At 38.2% G+C, this 27,056-nt stretch overlaps 1 protein-coding gene across 7 annotated transcripts in view; it reads left to right on the top strand.

Annotated features, from left to right (window-relative positions):
- Nucleotides 1-2,269: 2,269 nt before the first annotated feature.
- The window catches only part of LOC128855892 (probable dual specificity protein kinase madd-3), a 59,069-nt gene continuing 34,282 nt past the window's right edge, over nucleotides 2,270-27,056 (top strand). For 2 of the 7 annotated variants that reach the window (XM_054091114.1, XM_054091116.1), the window contains exon 1: nucleotides 21,423-22,420. Coding sequence is in view for 3 of the 7 variants with exons in the window: in XM_054091112.1 (XP_053947087.1) it covers nucleotides 5,517-10,178 (4,662 nt within the window). In the remaining 4 variants the exon portion in view is untranslated. The other 5 variants (XM_054091117.1, XM_054091112.1, XM_054091113.1 and 2 more) reach the window with 5 other exon arrangements.

Consider the following 27,056-nt stretch of genomic DNA (forward strand, 5'->3'; position numbering starts at 1 on the left):
CACTTTTGATTGAAAATCAGCTATGATAACCTTTTTTAAGTAGTCCCGCAATGGCTATTTTATTTTCCTGCATAAACAAAAATTAAGAATCAGGCTCGAGTGTAGTGTGCAATCTCAAATCTTGGTAAACAAAGGTCCACAAAATGTACTTCTTTTTAAATGAGATTTGTTTCCTATGCATTTTTGTTCGCTGGACACGATCCTGGCCCAAAAAGACACATCAGTTTTTGGTTTTATGAAACGTAAATTAGTAAAAAAATGCCCCTTTTTCAAAATTCGAAATAGCGAATCCAAGATCAAAAAGTTCAATTAAGTTGCTTTAAATCAGCACTGTGGTGTTACTGGTTTTGAGAAAAGTAAATTAGTAATTCTTTAAAAAATTTTGATTGCAATTCGCTGCCAGTTTTCAAAAGTCAAAATGGCAGTTGCAAAATAAGTAAGCGCAGCTGAGGTCCTGAAAATAACCACTCGGATGTTTCTTGGTCGTTATTTGTTCATTTTAGCAGACCTCTAACTCATCAGTTAATTGAATCAGTTCATTTAATATTGCAATTAATTTCCTTTTTTAACCCTCCGTTAGGCTCCCGAGTATGGTCAGACTGACTTTTTAGACTTTGGACGTGAATTTAATATATTTCTTTTCTAGCTAATGACTTGAACTTCCAGGAAGCTTCCTAAAATTTAATTTTCTTTCGATTTATGGATGTAACCTTTTGAAAAAGAAATAGTTCAAGGTGCCCAATCGAAGGTTTTAAAAAAGGTGTCCCACAGCGTTAAATACAATAATAAGAATCATAATGAGTTGAGTAAAGTACCCAAGCCAAAACTCCTAAGGCATAGGAACTAAAAAAGTAAACACTGAGTTCAATAATTCCAGCACAGGGAGTTATTCACAAATCTTTAGACATTTTCTTGTTTCTTATTTAATTTTCTTTACTTAAAAATAAATAATACTAATTGGCGCGTTCACTTCTGTTAGTTGTTTGGCCGAGCTCCTACACATATTTGTGGCGTGCGTCTTTATGTTGTTCCACAAATGAAGGGACCTAAAGCTTTCAGGCGATTCCGTACGGCAAATGGTTTTTTATGAAAATATAATTAAACTCTTTTATGGAAATATAATTCATTCTCTAATAAAAATTTCACAAAAAAAAAAAAAAATAATTCACAACTTTGAATCACAATTTTTTTGCAAGTTTGGGGTACGCCATTTTATAGAGTTATAAGTTTCCAAAATCGCGTTAGGTTAGGTTAGCCAGGTTGCTTGTGGCCTAAAGCCCATTGTGATACCTGCATTTGATTTCCATCTCCTAACTAAGTTACTTAAACCATTTAGATATTTTTAAAAAGGCGATTGTTTTTTCCAGTGATGACATTTTGCGAATTTCTCAGGTCTTCAAAAAAATAATCGTCAAAATATTTGGCACGACTTATTTGAAGTGCAGGAGGTGTTGTACCGACTCTATTTCTTCTTTATCTGCACAACTCGTGCAGCAGTCATTGTGAGGTGCGCCCATTCTACTGGCTGGGGTGCCAATAGTGCAGTGATCTGTTGTAAGAGGACGCTGTATGACGACGCTGATAGTTGTTCTGTTCAATTCAAGCACACACTTTGTCCTTTTAAGATTCAGTTTTGGCCAGAGCGCTTTGAAGACCCTGAGTTAGTAGGCAGAAACTACCTTCTATTGGTTTCCGTGATTTCGCTCTGTTTGTTGGCAAATCGCGTTGATTTTTGACAATTTTTTTCACACTTGGTTGGGTGTTTTCTTTCATATAAATGAAACATCAAGCATTTCATTACATGGAGAAAATGCTGCCACAAACAAATTTGTTAAAAAATCAAAGCGATTTCAGTATTAAAATTCGTAAAGACAAAATTCCTAAAGAAACTTACTTTTGCTTCATCTGCAGCAGAATGCCATCGGTCTTGATGTGATTGTTTCTGTTTTTTTTTACTTCGCATTCAATTAACTAAAGAGACCTTACACATTTTTTACTTTATTTTTATGTTTATGTATACAATCACTCTTCTATTGTTATTCTGCGTTCGTCCCAAGATAAATGTGTATTGCCATGGTCTCAAGATCAAGGTTGCCCCAAACAAACTCTAAAAGCACTTCTTAGTTATTTACTTACCGAAATCAAAGCGACACCTAGTAAAATTTCATTGAATGCGCAAGCAAATTTCGGTATAAAGTTTTTTATTTTGTTTTTTTTTTTTTTTGTGAATTTTTGTATGTATTTCTGTAAAGACTTCCCCCAAAGACGTCATTGTTTTTGTACATAACTTCGCTGATTGATGACAACGAATTGGCACGAAGAAGCTGGCAAATTTCAACTAAAAGCCAATTTGTTTTCACCCCAAGAGAGGTTAAGCGAAAAGGCGCCAACAAACGAAAAGATGTGTACAATTTCGATTCGACCCAAACAGTGTCGATTTGTGTGGTCGGTCGCTGTAGTTGTAGATCTGCTCTATATATCGTCGATTTAGTTTCTGCCAAAAATGCATTACATTATTGCCTTTGCCTCGAATCACTTTTGAAGGTGCGTACCACCAGTGTATAACCCTCCCCCCCAACCAACCACCCCCTCAACACCAGCAGCCAATCATCAATCCAAAGTGAAAATAGAAATGCAATGAAATGGGGGTAAAATGAAATAGTCGAAGCGATCCATTTGTCTTTTCTGTATCGTTTCGATCGATTTGGCCATTTTCGCTTTTGCACTTGAAACGCATTTCTCAATAATTAACAAGCTCTTTTAGCGGACAGACCGTTTGTGTGATAGCCGCCGTCGATAGGTACGAATAATGTCAGAAAAATCGTGTGAAGGCGCATAAAATATTCGCCATTTTGTGTTGAGTAATCAGACAGTAGCAACGAATTTGCAAGCAGCTGCAGCAAATTGAAGTAAATTTTATTTTATTCATTTATGAGTTTGAATTTGCAATTGAAATTTGAATTTTGTTGTGCCTTGAATTTGTGTTCTCTAAAAAAGAAAATTAAGCTAAAGTGATTTTTCGAATTTATTAACCACAAAGAGGCTAACCTTGAACATACGTGAAAACCACACTGCACGACCCTAATCGCAACAAATTTTTAGCCAACAATAACAACAACAATTTAAGCCAACAAATCTACCAACAAATTGTAGCAGCCAGCGCACAGCACGTACAACAACAAATTAACAAGTAACGACGCGCGCGGCAATGTCCAACGAATTTAGCGAATTGATCGCCCTCAGCTGCCCCGACCTACACTCGAATAACGCCAACGGTAATGCTGGCACCGGTGGTGGCCAAATTCATGTTGTCGATGTGCAACGTCGCCTGAGCGTGAAACAGATGACGGCCACTGAGCTGGCCGCTATACGCGCTGCAGCCGCAGCTGAAATCAAAACTGTGCTCGCCTCCGCTGTGGCTACCTCATCGGTATCGGCACCCGCAACACCAGCAGTTGCCATACCATCAGGCTTAATGGCGCTCAACACTGGTAGCAGCAGCAGCTTAATTGATAACACAACACCTCGCAACACCGCCGCCGCCGTGGTGGATACAAACAGATCTATGCCTAAGCTACGTGTCATCTCCAATTCGCGCTCGCCACCAAGTGATGTGCCCCTAACACCATCGTCGCCGCCTGGCATGCCACACTCGCCATCTCCACGCACCTACGATGGCAATATGTCACCGCCGAGAGATGTGCGCCTCTTGCCGCACTCGCCCCCACCACGCGAACGTGTCGCGTCGCTGCCGAATGTGCTCGATGACGGCATGGAAGAGCAATTATTGTCACTTGGTAGCGATAGCAGTGGGGCGAATGTCGTCGGTAATGTACGCCGCTCGACAACCAAAACGAATTCACCAAAACCGCAATTGGAGCTTCATTCAGTTGATAATCTGTCGAAAGGTCGCGGTGCGGTCAGTGACGAAGACGAGTCACGCAAACGTTCTACTTCTAAATCGTCCACTGAAGAATATGAAACCCAACAAAATCATCATAAGATTGCAGATTCGATCGAATTACTGCGTATGCACCGACGTCAGCGTGATTTGGATGTTGCACGCGAAACAGAACCAGAGCGTTCGCTGTCGCCTGTCTCGCCTGGCGCGCCAGCTATGTCGTCAAACGAGTTGTCCCGCTTACACCGTGAACGCAGTGCGGCACCAGACCGTCTGCACAGTTCGAGTTTGAGTAGCATTGGTTCAGCGCTTTCGGCATCTGCCAGCGTTTCGGTTTCGATGAATGCCAGTAAAAATCCCAGTAGACGTGGCAGCGCCGCTAGCACAACTGAGGAGATGTCAACAACTGTTGTAGCATCGCTACCCTCAGCACCGTTCTTTCCACTTGCGAAAACGACTTCAACGCCGAATATGGAGCGACGTAGAAGTAGTTTGTCGGCGCTTTTCCCAGGACCCTCGCCTCTAGTGGCACCTGAGCCCGTTTTGCACACTAATCCCATTCCGCCGAAAGGTGCTGAAGAGGATGAACTCACGGCTGCTGATGTAGACAAAATAGTTGATGATGACGTGAGACGCGAAATACCCAGTGGCAAGATGGTGCATCGCACCAAAACACCACCGCCGGTCGGTGTCAAATTGGGTGTAAATCTCAAAAAGGTATCGCCACCGAAGTCACTGATTGGCATCAAGAAGAATGAAGCGCCAATGTTAGGGGTGGTGCTGCGTCGCGTCGAAAAGAAGGTCGTGCCACAGAAGAGTATACTCGATGACGATAAGCCGCTCTACCACTTTTCGATTGTGCGCAGCGAGAAAAAGGAACAGAAACCGGCCGCAGCTGCGCCCAAACCCAAGCCGAAGCCTACAGTTGGACTACAAAAATCAGCGACCACAGCTGCGGTGCCGCCAAAGCCAAATCCGGGTGGCATACTTACAGGACCGCAAGGTGGGGCTGTGCGTACCGCACATCCGGTGGTGCAGCGCCCTCCGCCAAATCAACGTCCACAACTTGGCGTGCCGATTACCATACAAAAGATCGAAGGCGATAAAATCATTATCATTAAGAAGTTTGTTATTCCAAAGAATGGTAAAATACCGGAGCAGTATCTGAAGGTTGGTTGGTCGTTCGTGTGTTGGTTTTGGTTTATGTGTTGGCATTTTGAGTTGTGTCGTTAATGCAGTGTTTGTACACGTATGTGAACGTTTCAAGGTCAGTGTTGAGCTGTGTTTCTGTGGTGTCACACGGTGTTAAATGTTGTGAGAAGAATAGAATGAACCTCGATTTAAAAAATGTAATGATAAATGATTGTATCTGAGTTGAGGGCAAGCGGCCGGGTAGGAATTATTGCTTGCATATACAAGTAATTTAAACGCATCAGAAGCGACTCCCATCAAAGCTTTAACTATGTGATTGTGTACCCGTAAATATTTTAATATTCGTTAATTATATCAGTCAGCCTTTCTGAGAGAGCAAATCGCGTTCGAAATCTCGCTTAAAATTACATAAAATAAAATATTACTACACCTGAAACATTGAAAATCCGTTCCCCCGAAACAAATGAGTGAAAATGTCCACCGATCCCCCGCTCAAACCAATGCTAAAACAACAATAACAATAAACAAAGGAGCAGCACTGCCAAACACCAGCAATGAGCCACCACCGCCGCCCATATCCGCTTCCACAAAAGCGTCTGCAGCTGCCAAATTTATGATTTCTACGCCAACACCCACGCCCACGTCCAAAGACAACGCGCGAACTGCCAAAACAAGTAGCAGCAGCAGCAGCAAAGAAACCAAAAAGTCGCAAATTATGGCTGTTGCTGCACCCTTAGTCGGTGCTAATGCATCCATTGCGCTGGACAATTCACCGCCAATGGTGCCAGTACCCGTGGCCGCGTTTGGCAAATCCCCACCCATTGCCGGCACACAATCGGTATCACAGCCAGCATATCACGTTGCAGCCACACAACTACCCACGGTGCTACCTTCCAGGATGACGGAATCCAAGACCAGTCTATGCTCGCCGGTTTCCTCACCTCTAGGCGGGCGCAAAAATCGGCCACTCTTGCCGGCGAGTCCCAAGTCCACACCACCGGTCGCACGCAAGAACTATCATCTCTCCTACAATACCGCTACTGGTACAATAACGTCGCCGATTTCAATACCGGCGGTACCGCCACACATGATGGCCGCCATGACGTCTAGCCCGGGTTCGTCTCTGTCGCTATCCTCGTCGACCTCGTCACCTTCGTCCTCGCCTCCGCCACCTGTGCCAATGCGTGCGCCCAAATACAATTCTAGTGGGAACGTGCACCGATTGCTAAATGCGAGCCCGAAAGATGGTGCGGCGACGCCTTTGAAAGGTTTCAACTGTGGACATGGCGCCAAGCCAGCCGTTGGCTCACCGAATAATCGAACGGGCAGCGGCATAGGCGTACGTTTACCACCAGAAGCCGCTGCGAGCTCGTCAAAACCTTTGCCTGAGTTCGACTTGGACAAATTGGTGGCACAACAGAAAGAACTGGAGAAGCAGACAGCGGCTGTAAAAATGGATGCAAACATTTACGATGCAGAGATTGAAATGATGAATAAATATCTCAAAAGTCTACCCGATTACACTGAGCTCGATAAGAAATTGCATAAGGAATTTCAAGAGTGCGAAGACTTATACGATCGCTTAAAACGTCGGCAGGCACCCGTTTCTAAGTCAAACTCCCGCCAAAGCGTCATAATACCCGCGCAAAGTGACCAACAATCGCCAAGTAATTACTTCGAACCGGTCAACAATTTAACTAAGTCATCATCTATAAATTTCGGTAATCCTCTTCCCTCGTTGCAAAGTGCACAATCAACTACAGCCGCCAACCGCTCACGGCTGGCATACCCGTCGATTTTCGCTTCACTCGGTCAGCAACAAATGCCTAAACTACAACGCAGCACCTCAAGTAACAGCATGCCGTACTCGAACCAGCCACAATATGCTGGCATCCAAGGATTTATGTCATCTGGTGGCTTGCCACAATCGAGCCAATTGTCGGCACAGCAGAAGGACTCAGCCACCAACGGCTCGAACCTTTCAATTAACAAACAGCTCATGAATGATTTCTGGACGGAGAATCTCGCCTCTTCACAGAAGCATCAAACTCCAAAGCGTTCTATATGGAACTATGAAAAGATCTGTGCGCCTACGGTGAATACAGTAGGAGCCGCGGGTGCGCCACTAAAAGTGGATGCACAAACAGCGAAAAAGCTCGCCATATTCGATCCAACTGTTGCAGAAGCAGCACAAAAAGAACTCCAAAAGCCAAATAAACTGCAAAAGAACGCATCACTCTCGCATTTGGATATGAAGGTGCGGCAGGCCGTTACCAAAGAGGATCTTTACAAGCTAATATGCAATGAAAATTCTCCCACCAATCCCACGGCGCCCACAAGCTTCGTCAGTAAAGTGCCCGTGAAGATAAATACACAACAGTCAACACCACAGGTGCAGCCGCCGCCACAACAACTAACTCAATTGGCGCCATTGAACAAAAGCGTTTCACTCTCACACGTGCCCTCTGGGCTGATCTCCACACACGCGAACTCTGGGAAAACGCAAACACAAGCACAATTCCCTGCACCGACATCAAATAATCTGACGCGTTCATCGAGTCGCACACACATACCCTGCTACATGAAACATTTGCCTGCTCTGAGTCGCAGCACATCAAACACGGCCATTCTGCTACCCGCGTCCCAAGCAGCAGCTCCGCCGCCAACCGCTGCGAAGCAGATTAGTCAGCCCAAAGCGCTAATGACCAGTTCGGCAACAACGTTGGTCACGCCGATAGCAGGAACGAATCCACCCGGTGGTTTACTTAAGAGCTCTTCGAGTTCAAGTGTTTTTGGCGTTGGAGCGGCAGCTAAATATAGTCCATTCTATATGCAGCAGCAACATCAACAACAACAGCGGCCCATTGCCGGTGAGTCATCATCCCAAACTATGCTAGCAGCCGCTGCGGCCACACTGACACCGGCCAAAACTTCAGCCACCACCCCACTTGCGCCTGCAATGACAACTTCTTTGGTGGCTCCAAGTGAGAAACCGAAATCGGCGCTGAGTGATGAGTTGATGATACGGCAGAAGCAGTCACAAGCGCTGGCACAAGTGCACCAGCAACAACACAAGAAAACAGAAAAACCACAGCCGGAAAGTAAACAACAACAGACGCAGACGCAGCAGCAAGACGCCAAACAGTTGCAAACGCGGCCACAAAAGCAAAATGTGTCAAGCAACAACGCCAACATCAAAGTGGCGTGCGCTGCGTTGAGTAAAGAGTCTGGAACTGCTGTGACAGTTGCCGCGAGTGCAGCTGATGTTGGAGCGGCCGCCGTCGTCACCACTACACCGTCATCGTCTGATCGCAAATCGGAAAAGAGTAACAGCACGATCAGCACGAGTAGTGTTACAACAACGAATTGCTGCGCCACACATTTGCCGCAATTGTCGAAATTCACATCATCATTTCACATACCGTCGGCCGATGCCAAGACAGGCCAACAGCAGCAACAGGCAAAGCAAACCCCCAGCAGTGGTGGCAGCGCAATGAGCGGCACTGCAGTTGTACATAGTAGCGGTGAGACGAGCTACAAAGTGAACAAAACGCAAAGTAGTGCCAATTTGGAATTGACGAAGCGTCAAAAGGATGCGGATAATAAGATCGAGAAATGTTTGAATGAAATGATGAAAATCGGCAGCAGCAACAACAACAGCGACAGTAGCACTAGCGCCACTGCAACAAGTAACAGTGTGGCACCTTTGAAAGCAGAGCAAGTGACAGCGGCAATAGCGCGCGTTGTGCCACCAGTCAAACTGACGGAGGCGAAAATGGCGTCAAACAATGAAATTAACACGCCTGCAGCAGTGGGCAGTCCAAATAGTAAAGTGGCTGAAGGTCATGTCAACACGAAAGCATTGTATCAGCAACAACAACAGCAACAGCCGTTGCCATTGTCTAAGAAAAGTTACCCCATAGGCAAGTCGAATTCCACCTCGCAGATTCCATTTGGTTACCAGCGCCAAGTGTTGCAGCCACAATTGCAACCGCTGCAGCAACATCAACAGCAACAACAACAACAATTACACCAGCAGGACTTGCTGCGCCAAAAGAAGCCACAAGCGTTGCAACAACAACAACAACAAATGGTGGCACCATCACAACAACACGCCTATCCGCAACAGAAGCGACCCTTCCTGAATTGGAATTCATTTGCCTGCTCAGCTATGAGTGGCGCCACTGATCCGTTCATGCAACACCAGCAGACGGCGCATAATTTGCAGCACGCCGCTTCTGCGACAAGCGTTGGCAAAAAGCTTATGCAACAGCCATCCGCACAAGTTCATCAGCAGCAGCAGCAGCAGCAACAACAGCAACTGCAGCAGCCGAAAATCGCCACCGGCCTAGCAGCTTTCCTGCAAAAGAACAACACCAATAAGGAGAATAAATATATGAGTTCGCAGCAACAACAACAACAAACACAGTATTTGCCAGGATTTTTGCCAGCTCAAAAGCAGCAGCAACAACAACAGCAACACCATCAGCAGCAGCAGCAACAGGCCAAATACAATTTCTTGTACGCTCAACAGCAGCAGCAGCAGCAGCCAACCACGCGGCTTGGTGGCAATGCCTTGGCGCATTCGGCATCCTTTAGCACGGCGCAAAGGCCCAATGGCTTCCAATTAATGGGTAGCAGGCCGCAGTTGTTGCCTGGGCAGTACTTCAATGTGCCAACAGTGCAGCAGCAGCAACAACAACCACAGCCGCAACCATTGCAAACCGAGCGTAAAGTATTGCAAACCTTTGAGCCATATCTGTACCCGAAGCAGAGCAACTACAGCCTCGGCAGCATGCAACAGAAACTATATCAGCAGCAGCAGCAGCAACAGCAGCAACATAATGGCGGTGGTGGTGTTGTTTTGTCGCAACACAACACACAAGCACAACAACAACAGCCAGGCGGCAGCGCTTCATACCATGCCGCGCCATTTCCACTCACACAATCAGCCTCCACTTCGGCCATGTGCTTCGATGCGTACCGACCGTTGGCGCCGAACCAAGTTGCCGTTGCTGGACATCAGCAACAAGTGCTAATGCAACAGCAACAAAGTAATTCAGTTATTTTAAATCAATCACAAAATCAAATGTCCAAATCCGCACTAGCACTACACTATATCGAGGTAGATTCTATATATTTTTCATTTATCTGTGCTTGTTTTTGTTTCGTTTTTTCGTTTTTGATTTGTGTTGATTTTGTGCTGTGGCAGTTTGCCTGCCATGCGTGCCTCAACTAAGTCGTTGCGCGTTTGCTGCTTTCTAATTCCCTTGCTTTGCATGCGCCACTAATGGCTAACCGCAAACATACAAATAAATAGTAAATGCTTTGGTATTGGCATTGAACTGAAGAAGCAGCGGCTGCACGCAGAATGCAGCGCTGACCTAAGCAGCGGCTTAAGAAAACAATGCGATTGAGATTAATGCAAGGAAGAAATAATAAGGGTAAAGATAAAAATAAAAATAAAGATGCTTAAAAATAAAGGCAAAAATGAAGATTAAAAAAAAAAAAAAAAAAATATGGATAAAGAAAACAATAAGAATAAAGATTATCTCATTCTCCCTAATGTGACGATAAAAATAAAAATAAGTGGTAAGGCTAAAGTTAAAAAACAGTATAGAAATTGAGGGAGGCACAGAGACGTTTGGATTGTAACCACAGGATGAACCCTAGTATAAATAAATCTGTTACTTAACCCTTTGGGGATGGAGCCGCTCGACGTGCGAGCGTCGCTTAGGACGCGGGGTATTGCAGTGCGCAGTAAAGAAAATAAATAAGTTTCACGTTATAAAAACTAAGGTTTTATTTAACACAAGAAAAAATTTCCATACAATCAAAAACAAAATAAAGGGTGATTTTTTAAGAGCTATAGGAAAGTTTTTCAAAAAAACACACGTAAAATTCAGAAAAATGCATGAAATTTTTATTTAAATCAGTCCATATAGTTTAATGTTTGAAGATTATTTCATGCAAATGTTGACCGCGACTGCGCTTCAAATGGCCCATCCGCTTAGTCCAATTTTGGCATACTCTTTCCAATGTTTCGGCCGGTATCTCACATATAAATGCTTTAATGTTGTCTTCCAATGCGTTAATTGAAGCAGGATTGTCTGAATAGACATGAGCTTTAACATAGCCCCACAAAAAATAATCTAAAGGCGTTATATCGCACGATCTGGGTGGCCAATTGACAGGTGCCGAACGTGAAATAAAATGTTCACCGAACTCGCCTCTCCACAAGTCCATTGTTACGCGTGCTGGTTAGCTTGTGGCAGCATCTTGCTGAAACCACATGTCATGCAAGTCAAGCTCTTGCATATTGGGCAAAAAAAAAATTGGATTTCATTTCACGGTAGCACGGTACCATTCACAGTTACGTTACGATTCGCAGCATCGTTGAAGAAGTACGGCCCAATGATACCTCCAGCCCATAAACCGCACCAAACTGTGACCTTTTCTGGATACATTGGTAGCTCTTTCAATTCTTCTGGCTGATCTTCACTCCAAAATCGACAATTCTGCTTATTTACGTACCCATTGATCCAAAAATGAGCTTCGTCGCTGAACACAATTTTTCGATAAAAAAGTAGATCTTAAACTTTCTTAACAGAACACGCATTTTGATAATAAAATTCAATGATTGGAAAGCATTTGTACGATTCATGGTTAAATTATAGACCAATCTGAAAATGTTTGACAGTGAAACAAAACACGAAACGTGCGTCATCTGTTTAAGCCAACTGTTTAAACAGATAATAGCTAAAATATCACCCGTTAATTATAAACAAATTATCACTGTTAATATTGAAATGCCTGAGTGGATTCCTTATTGCACGGATTTCACTTCCACTTGACGAAGTTATGCCGTCGTCTTCTCTCTTATCAGATTCAAAGTAATATTCGTCAGAACTGTCACTATCAAACGTATCATCTCTAGATCGTTTAGCCATCGTGCGCGGGATAAAATATATAACCCTGCTGCTTCCTCTAGCAGTAACACTGAGATACTTAATCGAAGAACTGAAATTCGTTCTGACTTTACCGTCGTCTCACATTCTAAGTTTTCATTATAAGGAAGATAAGACTTCATCGTTAATGGTCCCTAGTGTGTTTGAATGAAAACGTGAGGGACTCTTGTACTACACCTATGCGTACCACATCGCTCAGCACGACAGACGTCGCGAGCCTTGCAGCGACGAACTAATTTGAGCGGCTATATGCCGACACACGTCCGGAACGGTAAAACGGCTTGGACGGTTATATGCCGACACTCGTTCCCAACGGGTTAATTGTATGGGAGTATGTCCAATTAAACATTTTTGAAAGCAAGCGCTTTGGGATGAGCGAAATATTTTTTCAATAGAAAACTTTGCAATACTGAACTTTTCTCTATAATGTTTTTCGTCTTCGCCTTGTATTTTGCTATAAAGAAAGTAGAAAAAAATTACAAGTTCCATGTAGATTTGCTTTAATTCATCATTTTTATATAATATTTTTATCAACGAAATTTTCTATTTCATTTAAGGATTGAAAAATAGTTTCCGGCGCGCGTTTCTTGACTGCAGGTGGTTTTTTAGCATCGTACACAAAAAAATCTGCTTGTTTTCATTAGATGATAGATTACCAGGTTTCGCCTTGAGCTGTGGTGAAAAACGATATTACACAAGTAACTTTGGCTGTCACGTCACCGGTTATTCAGCAGCAGAATTGTTCTAGCTTATTTTCCACGTATTCACACACTCCTCCTACGAGTCGTTGTTCAAACGCCAGCGAAGTAACTTGACCGAATACCAAGAATTATAGAATAATAGGTGGAGCCTTCCGAATTCGCTGTGACGTCAGGCTTCGAGAAAATACAAAGATTAGGAATGCTTGAGCAAACACTGTGTTGATGTTTTTCGTATATCACCAACACAATTTGAGGTTTTTCGTATACAAGCCACTATCATGACGACGGTAACATTAGCCATTCAGCTGATTCTTTCGAAATCGCGAGAGAGAGCCGTTTATTCTGAGCTATTCGGGTGATATTGGTCAAAGCTTCTGAATATTTTTCACCATGGCTTATTTTTAATAATTTGAAGGTTTTTGTTTGTTGATTTTTAATCCTATAGCTGGGAAAATTGTAAACATAAATAATTTGGAAATTTTTTCAATATTACATTGAAATAAGTGCAGAATTATGGAAAAGGTTTTTTTTTTTTTTTTTTTTTTCTTCTTTCTCTTGTTTCTTGATTTGCCAAATATATAAGTGTTCGCAACAAAAGTTAATCAAAGAAAGGAAAATCCGTGAGAAATTTTTTTATTTAAAAAATCTATGGAACGCAAATCTTCTTTTGTTTCAATCAATGTCATCACTGTCACATTTGGTCATCAACCCAATCAAACAACGGGAATGTATTATTTAAAATATTTGCTCGTTTTTGCTATTTGTCGGTCTAAAGCGACAGACACGCCAATAATGCATGAAAATGATTTCTTTACATGTTTTATGAAGTTTCTTGACACGTTTCGCAACAGCCTGTGATGCTTACTATGCTGTCCGGTGAGGGTGAAAGCAAGAAACGTTGTATCTCGTCACCTAGCTTTTATAATTCAAGGCTGCACATTGAAGTCAATACTCGATACGTTGCGTTTTGCGATTGAAACCGTTACTGGAATTATAATAACTCGCAATTGTTTACAAACGAATAAAGATCACGTATACGCCCGGTAATGTGATGTATGAATATTCATTTAGCTGAGATAATACATCACTTAAATACGCCATTTACAGTACTAAACGTATGCAGTGGTGATTATTTATTACGCATGATTCATCTTTTGTATTGTTTATATGCTAGACGGGGGGATGATGAAGGGTATATTTGTGCATAAATATTTGCACACAACATTTTTGTGCTGACATTGAACTCGAGAAATTTCGCTCGTGTACATCGATGGAATTGATTTTGGAAACCAATTAAATTGTGTTTTTAATTGTTCGCCTTAGCGGGTTTGTTATGCAGTCACAGACTCAAGTGTGGTCATGAATTTTTTTAGAAATGAAAGAAAAAATTTAATGTGAATTTGAAACAAAACGATTAGCAGGCTGGTATTCCCATTACAGTCAGATCTATTCGAATTTATAAATGACGACGGATTTTGCACTTCTGCATTAGTTCACAGGAACTCGTAAGAAATTGTTTGATGCAGCTACAAAAACAAAAATAACTAACAATGATCGGTGGAAATATGGGTAGACCTGCAACAACCGGATCACCTATCAAAAGCAGCTTTAATTCCTATATGATTTGCTATTTGTGTTCTTATAAAATATCACATGAAAAAGGGTTGATTTTTGGTACGAACAGGCGTTTAGATACAAGTTTGCTCCAGTTGAAATTAATGAGCGCATAGACTGTAATAACCTTTGCAATAGTTGCTACATTGAGCAGCAAACAACGTTTCGTTAACAAAATTCTACTTCGCACCTGCATTTGATAGAAAAAAAGATTTTGGCATTTTACGAGGATCGTTTGAAAAGTGCGTGCAAAAATAAATACAAATTAATTGTATGGGGTAAATAATTTCTTTATTTTTTAACATAGTCTCCTTTTAGGCTTATGCACTTCGTCCAACGCTATTCAAGTTTCTTGATTACTTCCGAATAATAGAATTTGTCCAAGCCTGGAAAATAGCAATTCGTTTCTGCAATCACCTCGACGTTTGAGAAAAAAATGTTCCCCGACAGTCATTACTTCAAATTGGGGAACAAATAGTAGTCCAAGGGAGCCAAGTCTGGAGAATAGGGAGGATGTGAAACGAGTTGTGGAACCCTATTTCTATTATTTTTGCAACCACAAGTGCTGAGGCGTGAGCTGGAAAATTACTCGACTTCCTCGATTCAAACGAATGCCAAACACAAAAAAATATACTGATCTGGCTGAATAATGGTGTGTGTTCTTCCAAGAGGTGCTACTAACTAAAAGTCCCCTCGATAAGCGCCAGTACTGTCAGCTCTCTGACTTTGCACGGGCTTTTCAAACGTCCCTCGTTGAAGGCTTTAAGATCGAAGTGCATATCTATTTTTCATATTTTATTATACCAATAATTTATTGGCACACTTTGCCTTTTTTGGGCTTTAAATTCTTCATGGACATTTCTTCTACGATCTATAACATAAAAGTTGTCACCTGCAAAGTTGTACATCTCATCATTCATAATGTAATCAGTAATCTAAATTTTTAAAGAAGTCAATGTAAAGTCGTTCGGCCCGCTGCTATTTTTTCGTTTTCTTTCCACAAATTTCTGAACTTTGTTTGACTTTAGCAATTTTTTAGAACCTGCTGTTTAACAATAGCCTACAAACGTATAAATTGGGGTTAAAGCATCTGTTAACTTCTTGACTTCCATAGGGCTATTTATTTTCAAAGCCTATTTCGCACATGAAATATTGATTCAGAGTGTGCATTTGCAGTTCGAAGGCAAAGTCACTTCTTGTCGGTGCTTTTTTTTGGCAGAACATCAAGGTCGCCATCACAAATCGAGAAGTATTTTGCTTAAACTCTGAGCAAAGGATGTTGAATAAATAGATAGTGTGGCAAAGTGTTGTTGTTGTTTGTTGTGCATCGAAGGCAACTAAAAAATGGTGCTCTTCAATTAGTAGTTGGTGAAAAGTGCATATTAAATGAGATCTAAGCAGGGATCAAAAGCAACATAAATATTCCCCATGCAATTGCGTGTAATCCGGCTGGAGTGAGAGTCATTGGCCGGGTACGAATTCGGGTTGTTCCGGTAACGTAGAACCGACTGCCTAGGGCAAAGAAAAACATTTTTCTCAAGTCATCTTGTCGAATACGTGTCGTATACGCATCTTGGGTTTAGATCCACAATGTCCTCACAGTTCTTATGAAAGGCATGGCGTATACGCAACAGCTTTTTTAGTATCACAATGTCCTCACTGTTCTCATGGAATGCATGTCGTATAAGCAACGGTAATTTTTACTTCCATAGTATCCTCACCGTTCTAATGGAATACCTGTCGTATACGCAACTGTGGTTTTTGTTTCACAATGTCTTCACGGCATCTCATGGAATACCTGTCGTATACGCAACTGTATTTTTTTGTTTCACTATGTCCTCTCGGCATCTTATCGAATACATGACGTATACGCAACTATTGTGTTTCATCTAGGCCTGATCAAATGATTCATGCCAGCACATGCGTGAAATACAAATAATTTAAGACTAGATAAATAAAAATAATTTAAATTTATTTTTCTTCGAAACTCCTTTGCAACTAATTTTAAAACTATTTGAAACTAATATGCCTCTCTTGAAAACGTAGAAAGCTCATTTTAAACACTCCAAAACCTCACTGCAAAACTCCCAGACAATCACAAATCTACATTTCGAACATACAATTTGTACTTGCGTACCTTTCTTGCTCGCTTGCTTGCGTGCTATATTATTTTTGTATACGTAAACTAAGTATTTTTAATGTAAACAGAAATAGTGAGATTACTCATCGCCTTGTACGCTTGCGGCAGCTAGCAATATCGGAAAATAGAATGGAAAAAAGTATAATACAACAAAGAAAAGGTCTATATTTCTACATGAGCACACTATTTCCAACTCCGATGTTGCCGCATAGACATATATACATACTTAAGCATAACCGAATTTACAAATGTTTATATTAACCAAACATATGTTTCGCACAACAACACCGACATATGTAAAATGAGCGCCATGTGCTCTGCTTAATTTGCCGCAAAATATGAACAATATTCTATTTATATGTGTACATATGTATCTATAAATGTATGTATGTATGTATAGTATGTATGTGTATATCATGTGTGTGTGAATTATTATAAATACATACAATTATAGTTCACTCATAGCTAAATGCGGCACAAGTCAGCTTCCTCTCCTTCAGCCAATTCTACATGCAGAAGTGCATTTTGTGTTAGTGTTTAGTGAAGACGAAGCAGCGGAGCGGTTTCGCTACGATCAGCAGTCAATGGCGTTGGTTTGGCCTGGCACCAATTACTAAATATTACTAAACGGCTATGCGCTATAAAAGTAAACAAAAAGTGCGAGATTTTCAATGTCAATTTTCGCTCGGCATTTCGCCATGAAGTACGAAAATATATATGGACATGCATAAGTACATGTTTATACATATATGTATATGTATGTATGCATGTATGCTAGTACACAGTGTTTATGAACTGAGAGTTCGCGGACGCCGCTGGTATACTTATACATGTACAATATGTATATATAGTATATAAAAAGTGTTGAATGGAATATATCACATCAATAAATTATTGAAATGCATTTTAGGTTAGATGCTCCAGTTCGCGCTTCGGTTGACTTGTTTAGGGCAAATAATTTTGCACTGCAGGCATAGTGCAAAGTAATAGAGCTTTGCTCTCGCAACGAAAACTACACACATACATATTTACATGCATGCGCTATTGTATGTGTATGTGCCTGCTTTTTGTACAGCGCATGCCTGTGTGAATGGTTTTTGGCGATTTGGTCAAAACCTTTAAAGCACATACATTCACACACACACATCCGTAGCCAGCCAGCTGTTGCAGGCACGAACTGGCAAGTTGTGTGGGATGTGTGTGTGTGTGTTTGCCATTTTCTCCCATTGGCTCGCTTGTTTACTTCACTGTTTCACTTTTTTTTTTTTTTCAAATCAAATGCGATTTTGCTCAGCTGGTATTGCATACATTTAGGTGCTACAGTAAATAACTCATACGCCCTGTGTTTTTGGTAGATTATTTAAAATGTGTATAATATTTTTGTTTTGCGCGGTATACGTCAAAGAATTTGCGTGCAAATATGAAAAAAAAAACAAAAAGAAAAAAAAACAACAACACTATGATGCGACCTATGTTTATACTACCTGCCAAAGCAGTTTACGACACTGCTTTATTGGCATTTTTAATACAGCTAATTGCGATTTTATTTTATTTTTATTGTAAACGGCCGTTGGGATGACTACATTTTTTCCGTGAAAATACACATTTAACATACTATACGTTGAAATTGATCGAATGGGAACGCATGTACATGCATACATACATATGTACGTATATGTAGTAACGAGCTCATTTTGATTGTTTTGAACGAGCTATTGCTGGAGCTGATGAACTCCAACAATTTTGTGGAATAAGGCAAGAGTTCTCTTTGAAAAACGTTGCTTGGTACTTCTGCCATTAACATGCCACCTTTTTTACATAATTTTCAATGCAAAAGAAAGTAAACTTAAAGCTAAAAGCAGCTGGCTGCATGACCCCCCAAACTGTTTACATACATTTTTGTCTCTCTAATTTGGATTTTCGTTTTCGATTTTATTTTCCTCCATTTTTGTATGAAAATCGTATTTGCAAGGCTTTTTAAGGTTCAATGTACCTTTAATTCTGAAAATGTGATCGCGTTTTTCCTTGAACGATACGTGTGTAAGTTTAAAAAAAATGTACAGCTTTTTCATATGAAATCCATTTTCAATTGTCAACACATCACCATGAATATCTACTCACTGGCTGTGTTTAGGTGCGTCGACTTGCGACACAATGTCTGACTAAATGGCAAATTGAAGACGTCAATGGCTGTGAAATGAAAATAAAGTAATCATGTGCTTTTCGGAGAAAACCACAAAAAAAAACCGGGGAAAAAATAAATTTTTTTTTTAAATAACACAAGGAGAAAAATGAAATATAATAAAGCGAAATGGGGTAGCATCGTGAGGCTGTGCATAATAATACCTAAGATTAATGATAATAATAAAATTCAAATTATTCGTATATAGAAAAAGTAATAATAAAAATTAAAAAAAGGGGCATACTTACAATTTTATGAGTTTTCTCTAATGACTGCCTAAAATCAAAAAAAAAAAAAAAAAAAAAAAAAAAAACCTTTTTCCCACGACAGTCGATTCTACTTTACCGCAGCGACCCGGTGAAGGACTGTAAATCTACCAGCATTCCCCGTGCATGTGTGGAGAATGTTTGCCCTGCTACAACAACAACCGAACCAATAAGCTATTTCTAGTTGCCGAATATTTTGCGGTGCTTGCCTTAGTTATATCAGAGTGATCAGGGATGATTTTGGAAACAGTGCTAGACGATACACTAACAAATGCATAAAGCATAGGGAACGTGGGAGTGAGAGAAATATTAACATTTTTTCCGATAGTCAATCCGCGATCAAGGCTTCGACGGCGCCATGGTCACTAACGGCCCAAGTAGTTAACACCTGTAAGGAGGAGATCAAATCTCTTAGGTGTGCTGATAACATTTCTCTGATCTAGCTTCCTGGAAATAGGAACATAGAGGGAAATGAAATTACTGATGAGCTTGTCAGGAAATGAACTGTATTGGTTCAGTGACCCCCTACCCGTAAACCGGCTCTCCCTTGACTGTTTATAAAGGTGAATTTCACAACTTATTTCTAAGGAAAGCGCAGAAAAGAGGAGCCATTTCGAAAAGCCTGTGGCCTCTGTACGATAGACGGAAGGCTCCGAAAGTCCTGGGGCGTCCGAATGGCGTATTCAATTTCCAAATTCGTAGCCGTGTTTTCCGCTCATTGGATGATCAACACACATGCGGAAAATCGAGGTTTACCATTCAGCCCCCATTGCAGAAGTTGTGGGTACTATTCAGAAGGAGAGCACTTTCTCTGTAAGGCCACTGGGTGTTCCTTTATTCAACAGCATTGGGCAGTACGCCAACCTAAATCTCATCAATCTTCTCCATTACATCAACAGCTCGGGCTGGCTGTAGATATCTGCCTGTTGGAGGTCTCATAGTGGTATCAAAATGGTGCACTAGTGCTTGGGCGCTTGGGAAGTTTCAGATTGGTACTTCAACCATTTCAGCTACCTACTTTGCCTTGACTTGAAATCATGTCGTCTATAGCCCGGTTCTGCTAGTTTTAATATTGAGACTGCATCTGCATGAGACGCCATCCGCTTGGACACCAATTGAATACCATTCTGCTGATTTCGTTAGCAGATTTCCGTAGTGTGTGGCCTCTCCATCTCCATTTGCACTCACGGATTTCACGGAGATAAATCGGTTGTTGTTTACTACTTAAGCTTTACAGCACCACAAGAAAAGGGAATGGGACCACAGGCTCAGAATTAGTGCTCCATTTAGCAAAATTGGTACGATTTGGATGAAATTTAACGTTGCTGACTTTTTGGTTGAATCACAGAAAGACGTCTGTGTGCCTGGTGATAACAAGGGGCGATGTGAGGCGATTCTTTGGCGATTCGCTTTTGATTAGACTTAGGGATCTTAAGAACCGTTTGATAATAGCATAATAGCCGTAGCCATGTGGCAAGACTACTTCCGCAATCGGATTAATTTATTTTTTAACTTTTGTTTTTAATTTTTTTTTTTTTTTTAATTTTTGATTATTTTTTTAAATTTATTTTTAATTTTTTTAAATTTATTTTTAATCTTTTTAAATAGATTTTTTATTTTTGGAAATTAATTTTTAATTTTTGGAAATTAATTTTTAATTTTTGGAAATTAATTTTTAATTTTTTTTTTTTTTTAATAGCCTTAATAGCATGGATTCGATGTGACAAAACTCACAATCACATAATCATAAACAAATTTAAATTTTTTTATTTTGTAAATTTTTTTTTTTTGTTTTTAATTTTTTTTTATTAATTTTTAAATTTATTATTTTAAAAGCCGTAGCCATGTAACAGAACTCCTTCAGAAATCGTAGCGAATTTAAACACATTTTTTTATATTATGTTTTTGATATATTTTTAAATTTTTTTTTATTTTTTTTTACTCCAACATACAATTATAGGTTATTTTTACAATGATGGACCTTAATAATGGCTTTCATAATTATATAAATATTTATATATTTTCCCGTCGTCCCTAGGTTGAACATAGGACCTATACTTTGGTTTCGTTAATCAAAGAGGTTTTAAGATGGGTAGGGGATTGACCTTCCGCTTTCCAACCATCCTTTCCCATTTGCCAGCCTAATTAATTAAATATTACATATTTAAAACCTAGCATAAAGAATTTAAATTATAGTTAATATTAAAAAATATATAAATAAAAAATAAAATTATAGTTAATATTAAAGAAGTTAAAGTTGCAGAAGGTATTAAAAAAAACCCTCACCAAAACAAAAAAAAAACCAAAAATAGTAGTAGTCAAAGCCTTTAGGAAAAAAATGTATCCTTGTTCACCTTATCTTCCTTGTTTACATCTTCCACTTATGCTTGAGTTCATAAAACTTGAAAGTTTGTGTTTTAAACTAAATTATCTTACAATATAAAATTCAAAACAAAATAATCCACATCTAAGACATTGAAATAAATAAAGTAAATAAATAAAATATTGAATTAAGCATTAATTAAATATCGAGTGCTCCGCTGCTATTGAGAGTACTCACCCAAGCATAAGTGGTACCGCTGCGCTCACTATGAGTCTCCCTCAACTGATATGTTCGAATGAGTTGTTGCATCTCTCTTTGCACTCTCACCTCACTTGATCATCTCCCTAATGTATATGTACATGTGTATGTAGTTAAAATGAAATCTCTTACGCTGCTGCGTTCGAAATTGCCACTAGCAAGTGCAAGTACTTTACATAATCTCAGAGGTTTAGAACAACTTTACATAGCGGATTTGAGAACTGCAAGTGAAAACTAAGAGTTTATAGGGAGCGCCCACTCAACGTAGTTCTCTTATGAAAAACTATGATGTGGGGTGGTGGCATACATGTACGTCGCCATAGTAACACTATTTATAAGTAAGGCATTTTGAAAATTTCGAAAACATTTCAATAAAAGGTACACCAAAGATGTTGTTGTTGCCTACGTCAGCGCCAACGCCAATGGCGTTGCCATAAGTATTGCAGACGTTAAGCATAGCAACAATGCCATGCCGCTCTGCTTCACAGCGCATATTAGAAAGATGTACACGAGCTACGTCGCGCGGCTAGCTGCCGAAAAATTTGTTCGTGGTCATTTTCGAAGAGTTGTATTTTGAAAATTTTTATTGTTAGTGGTAAGCGAAAGGCGGTTGTGGCGGGCGTGCATTCATTATTAGCGTGGCGTCAATTGGATTGTAATCGATTTGAAACAGAAAAACCTAAAACTAAAAAAGAAAAAAAATTTGAATTTACGAAAAACAAGCGATTGCAGTAACTTCGCGTTTACGTTGTGAAAATACACGGAAATTGTGTAGTTTTGAGATTTGTTAAGAAAAATTTAAGTTTACATAAAAATAAAATAATGGAAAATGTGCAAAAAAAGTGCAAAAAAGTGCAGCCTGCAAACGCCAATGGGATAATATTCGATAGTGTTTGAAATATACGGGTGAAAGCAGTAATTACCGCTAGATTAATTTTAAATATTTTCACATTCGTTTGTTGATTTATAGATGCACATTTCAAAATAAATGATAATCAACTAATTCGTATAAAAGCCATATGAAATAAAATAATTTGAATCAAAATTAAGGATTAAAAATATTTTAAAATGAAACACATACATACAAACAAACAATAATAATAAATCCATTGCGCACAGTATTGACGTAAAAACCCCGCAAAAACGGAACCAACCAACTTCTAGAATAGCCACAGCAGCTAAATAAAACAAGAGTCATCCAAAAGGAAAATAATAATACGAAAAAAAAATTTCGAGCAATACGAAGAAGTATCGGCGTCGCAATACACACAACACAGAGCAATTTTTGCCACCAGCAAAAGCCAAGAAGTGGCCAAACGCCCAAGCGAACGCTGGCAGTAGCAAATATTCTTAGACATGCAGCTATTTTTGTCAAAGCTAAAAAAATTTTTTTCAGACCACAAACCAAATAAAAAAATAATCATTCATGATTTATTATTATTTGTTTAGTCGATCGGCGGCCAGTGAATATAAGGGAATCGCAAACGAGCCCCTCTATCGCATAATCCCCCCCTTCCGGATGGTACTTCTGTATGAGCTTATATAAAATACAGTTGTATATTTTGTTTGTAGCTGGCGTCGAGCGATTGTTGCCCCCCGGAGTGTGTGATTTTTTGCTTAAAAATAAATTTATTGTTGTGGCAAGCACGAAAACTTGCTTCCGTTAGACGACAAATTTGATGCATTTCAGAAGTTTTTGCGCAAAGCAGATCCTCATATGTAGATGCTTTGCAATTAATTTTGGTTTTCTTGAAATGTTTTTTTTTAACTATTGAATAAAAAACTGCAAAGTTGCTAGGTGGAAATATATATTTTTTTTTGTGTTTTTTTTATGTTAAAAAATGAAATATTGAACAAATACTTCCAGGTTCTGGTAGTATGGTCCAACACATTTTAAACTTTCTTGAAATATTTATTTTTCTTCCTTTTTAAGTAGTTTTCGAAAAAACTTGCATAGGCTTTCTGAGAAAAATGTTTTTCAACCCATTTCTGGTTTGCTTGAAACACTTTTTTTTTTGTTTTTTTTTTTTTTGTTAAAGAATGCAGTTGAATAAAAATGGCAAAGTTCTGTACGAAAATGTTTTTAAAAAAATGTGTTCTTTATGATTTAAAAAAATGTGTTCTTTATGATGCGTTATATTATGATTTTTTTTCTTCTTTTTTTGTTTATGGAAAACTTAAATATTGAAAAATTAAGAAAAAAAGTGGTAACGTCCAAAAATTTCAAAGATTCTCGGACTTGACTTCCTTGATTTTTTTTTTTTTTTCCTAATATATTTCGTTAAATAATTAAATTAATTAAAAAAAATTTTGTTTCAAACCAAAAATTGCAGAGATTCTCTTTTTCAACCCATTTTTGATTTTATTGCAATATTTTTTTTTTTAGTTTTTTTTTGTTAAACAATAAAATATTTTGCAAAAATTTCGAAGGTTCTATACGAAAAGATGTTTTGCAAACAAAAAAACTAAATTGTTTTTTGTATTTTCTATCATTTTTTTTTCTTCTTTTTCTGTTTGTGAAAAAATTGAATAATGAACGAAAATTCCAAAGATTGTACGAGGACTTGCTTTTTAACCTATTTTTGGTTGGCTTAAAATATTTTTATTATTTTTTTGTTAAATATATAATTTAAAAAAAAAAAATTATCTTTAAAAAAAATGTGGTCAAACCAAAATTCCAAAGATTCTCGGAGGACTTACTTTTTAACCTATTTTTGGTTGGTCTGAAGTATTTTTGTTATTTTTTTTTTGTTATAAAATTAAATACTGAATTAAAAAAAAAATTGTTGTCGAACAAAAAATACAAAGATTGTCTCTTTCAACCCATTTTTGATTTTCTAGAAATATTTGTTTTTTTCTCAGTTTTTGTTTATTAAAGAAATGAAATTTAGAACAAAAATTGCATAGATTCTCCGAAGAAATATGTGAAAAAAGAAAAAAAAATTTTTTAAAATAATTATTTTTATCCTCTTTCTGTTTGTTAAAATAAAAATTCCATATTGAAAAAAAATTACAAAAGTTTTATAAGAAGTATGTTTTCAAAAAAATTTTGGTTTTCGTGAAAAGTTTTTTTCTTTAAAAAAAAAAAAAAAACAAAAACGAATACAAATAGTTACCAAACAAAAATTGCAAAGGTTCTCTGAAGAAATGTTTTTCAACCTATTTTTGGTTTTCTTGAAATATTTATTTTTTCCAGTTTTTTGTTAAGAAATAAAATATTATGCTAAAAATGGCAAACTTTCACTGAGGAAATAAGGTTTTCAAACATTTTTTGGTTTTATTGAAATAATTATTTTTCCGTTGTTTTTTCAAAAAACTTTTGGTTTTCTTCATAGGTTTTTTATATATTTTATTTTGAATATTTTTTGTTTTCTTTTTTTTTATAAATTTCGCTTTTTTTTAATATTTTTTTGTTTTATTGATAGGTTTTTTATTAATTTCGTTTTTTTTTAATATTTTTGTGTTGGTCAGAAAATTTTTTTGTATTTTTTTTGTTTGAAAATTTGTTTGTATGTTTTTGTTTTTTTTTTTGTATATTTTGTATGTTTTTTTATTTGTTTTATGTTTTTTGTATTTTTTTTTTTATTTTTGTATTTTTTTTGTTTTTGTATTTTTTTTTTTTTGGTATTTTGTTAAGAAAATACACTAATCAAACATTCGAAAGATTCTCTGAGGAAATATGTTTTATTTATTTCTTTTCATGTTTGTTTGTTTTTTTATATTGAGCTTAAACGAGATACCAATATTTTCTTGCCAAGTACTTGAGCTGTTTACTATAGACTTCGCAAACTAAAACGTTTTTTTAATATCATATATCACTGTCCGTTTTTCCGGTTGCTGTTTCTATTTTCCATCAACTCTAAAATTCCTATGCTTCGCACTTAAGGTCAAATCGTGTTTCGATACACTAATGGAAGGAAGCGCCGCGCAATGAAAAAGCGATAAACAAATGAGAACTGAAAATATAAACAAAGTTGTGCCGAGGCAAGAAACACGCGTGTGGAGTGCATTCTTTTTGTATAAGCTAAAAATTAAAAAATTAAATATAAGCTAAAAATTTGTAGGCAAAAAGAAAGCAAATAACTCTGAACGCTATTGCAATTATAAGAATATTTTTAGCCGCTCTTATTTCAATCAAAATATTTAAAATATTTCTATCGCATTTTTACTAAATTTTTCTCATATTTTACTTCTAATATATTGCACCAGAATTACGTGTAGATTATTGCAAACAGTAGCCATTTTATCTTTTCGACTTCCCTTAAAAATTTGCACTGGCTTTGTCTTCATGATTTTATATTTAGCTCTAAAATTGTATTTCTCCGGTGTGGGTTTACCTTCTTGATTAGTGTTTATTAGAAAAACGTGGATGGTCAAAAGTTATGTGCAAGCTGACACGCCGCCAATTGGAAAAACCATGTGTGGGCATGCCTTCCGCTACTTGGCCTTCTTAATACAAAATGAGGACTTTGCTTTCGCCTGCTACCACCAGAGGTAACTGCTGCAATTGCAAGCCAGTGAAGCTCCTGAATTTCTTAAATCGGCAGACTTTATTGATATTTTTTGATATATGGAACTTACTTACTTTTCTATGGAACACTTCAAAGATCGCCAGTCATATAAAATAGCGGTAGAGTTTTGAGCTTTAGGCGATACAGCCCACAGCATATGGAATAACTAAAGCAAATTAAAATTTGTACAAGTGTTGACTATTTTTTTTTTTTTTTTTTGGCTGAATATTTATTATTTGTTCTTTTTCAAAGTACAGCTCATTGATTAACAAACGTCATATAAATTCAAGCTTCAAAACTTATACAAAAATTAGAAAAATTCCACAAAAATTAGAAAAAACCCACAAACTTTTCATTACAATACCAAGATTTTAATTAGAATTTGTAGACAAATTTCGGGTTTGCAGTCTTAAAGCTTATTCAATTTCAGTATAATAAAGTGTAAGTTTGAAGTTGCTAGAAAATACCGCTGATTTTTAATATTTTTCCCCCTGACGGTGCTGCGCATTTTCTCCATATAAATAAAATCAATGTCGTCGTGCATTTCATATTTTTCTTTGCGTATTTTCTTCACAAAAAATGCACATCGCATGAGTGTCCTTTAACAGTGAGTCCTATTGGTATTGATCCAACCTAACCCCGATTTATTAGTTATAGGTATATCTAAGAAACTATCTCTTACAAATATTTAAATATTTCAACCCTTACAGTGACGAAAAGTTCGATCGAAAAGTTACTCTTTGCTCACGCTTCGTGCAAACACCGTTATAATTTTGGAGCATCCAACAAAAAGAAAAACAATTCTGTTGAAAAATCTTAAATTGTGCACAATTTATCTTAGGTAACATTGGAGTGGAATGGGTTAAGTGATTCTGGGTTGATTTCAAGCACCGCCTTTTGAGTTCATGAGCGTGATTTTTGTAGGTTAGGTAGGTTAGGTTGAAGCGGTTGTCCTGTGGGACACACTCAAACTTATAGCCCATTGTGATGCCGTGTAGGGAGCTTGTCCCTATCTCTCCTAAAACCAGTGTGTGATTTTA

Source organism: Anastrepha ludens, chromosome 2 (genome assembly GCF_028408465.1).
Source record: "Anastrepha ludens isolate Willacy chromosome 2, idAnaLude1.1, whole genome shotgun sequence".
Classification (NCBI taxonomy): Eukaryota; Metazoa; Arthropoda; class Insecta; order Diptera; family Tephritidae; genus Anastrepha; species Anastrepha ludens.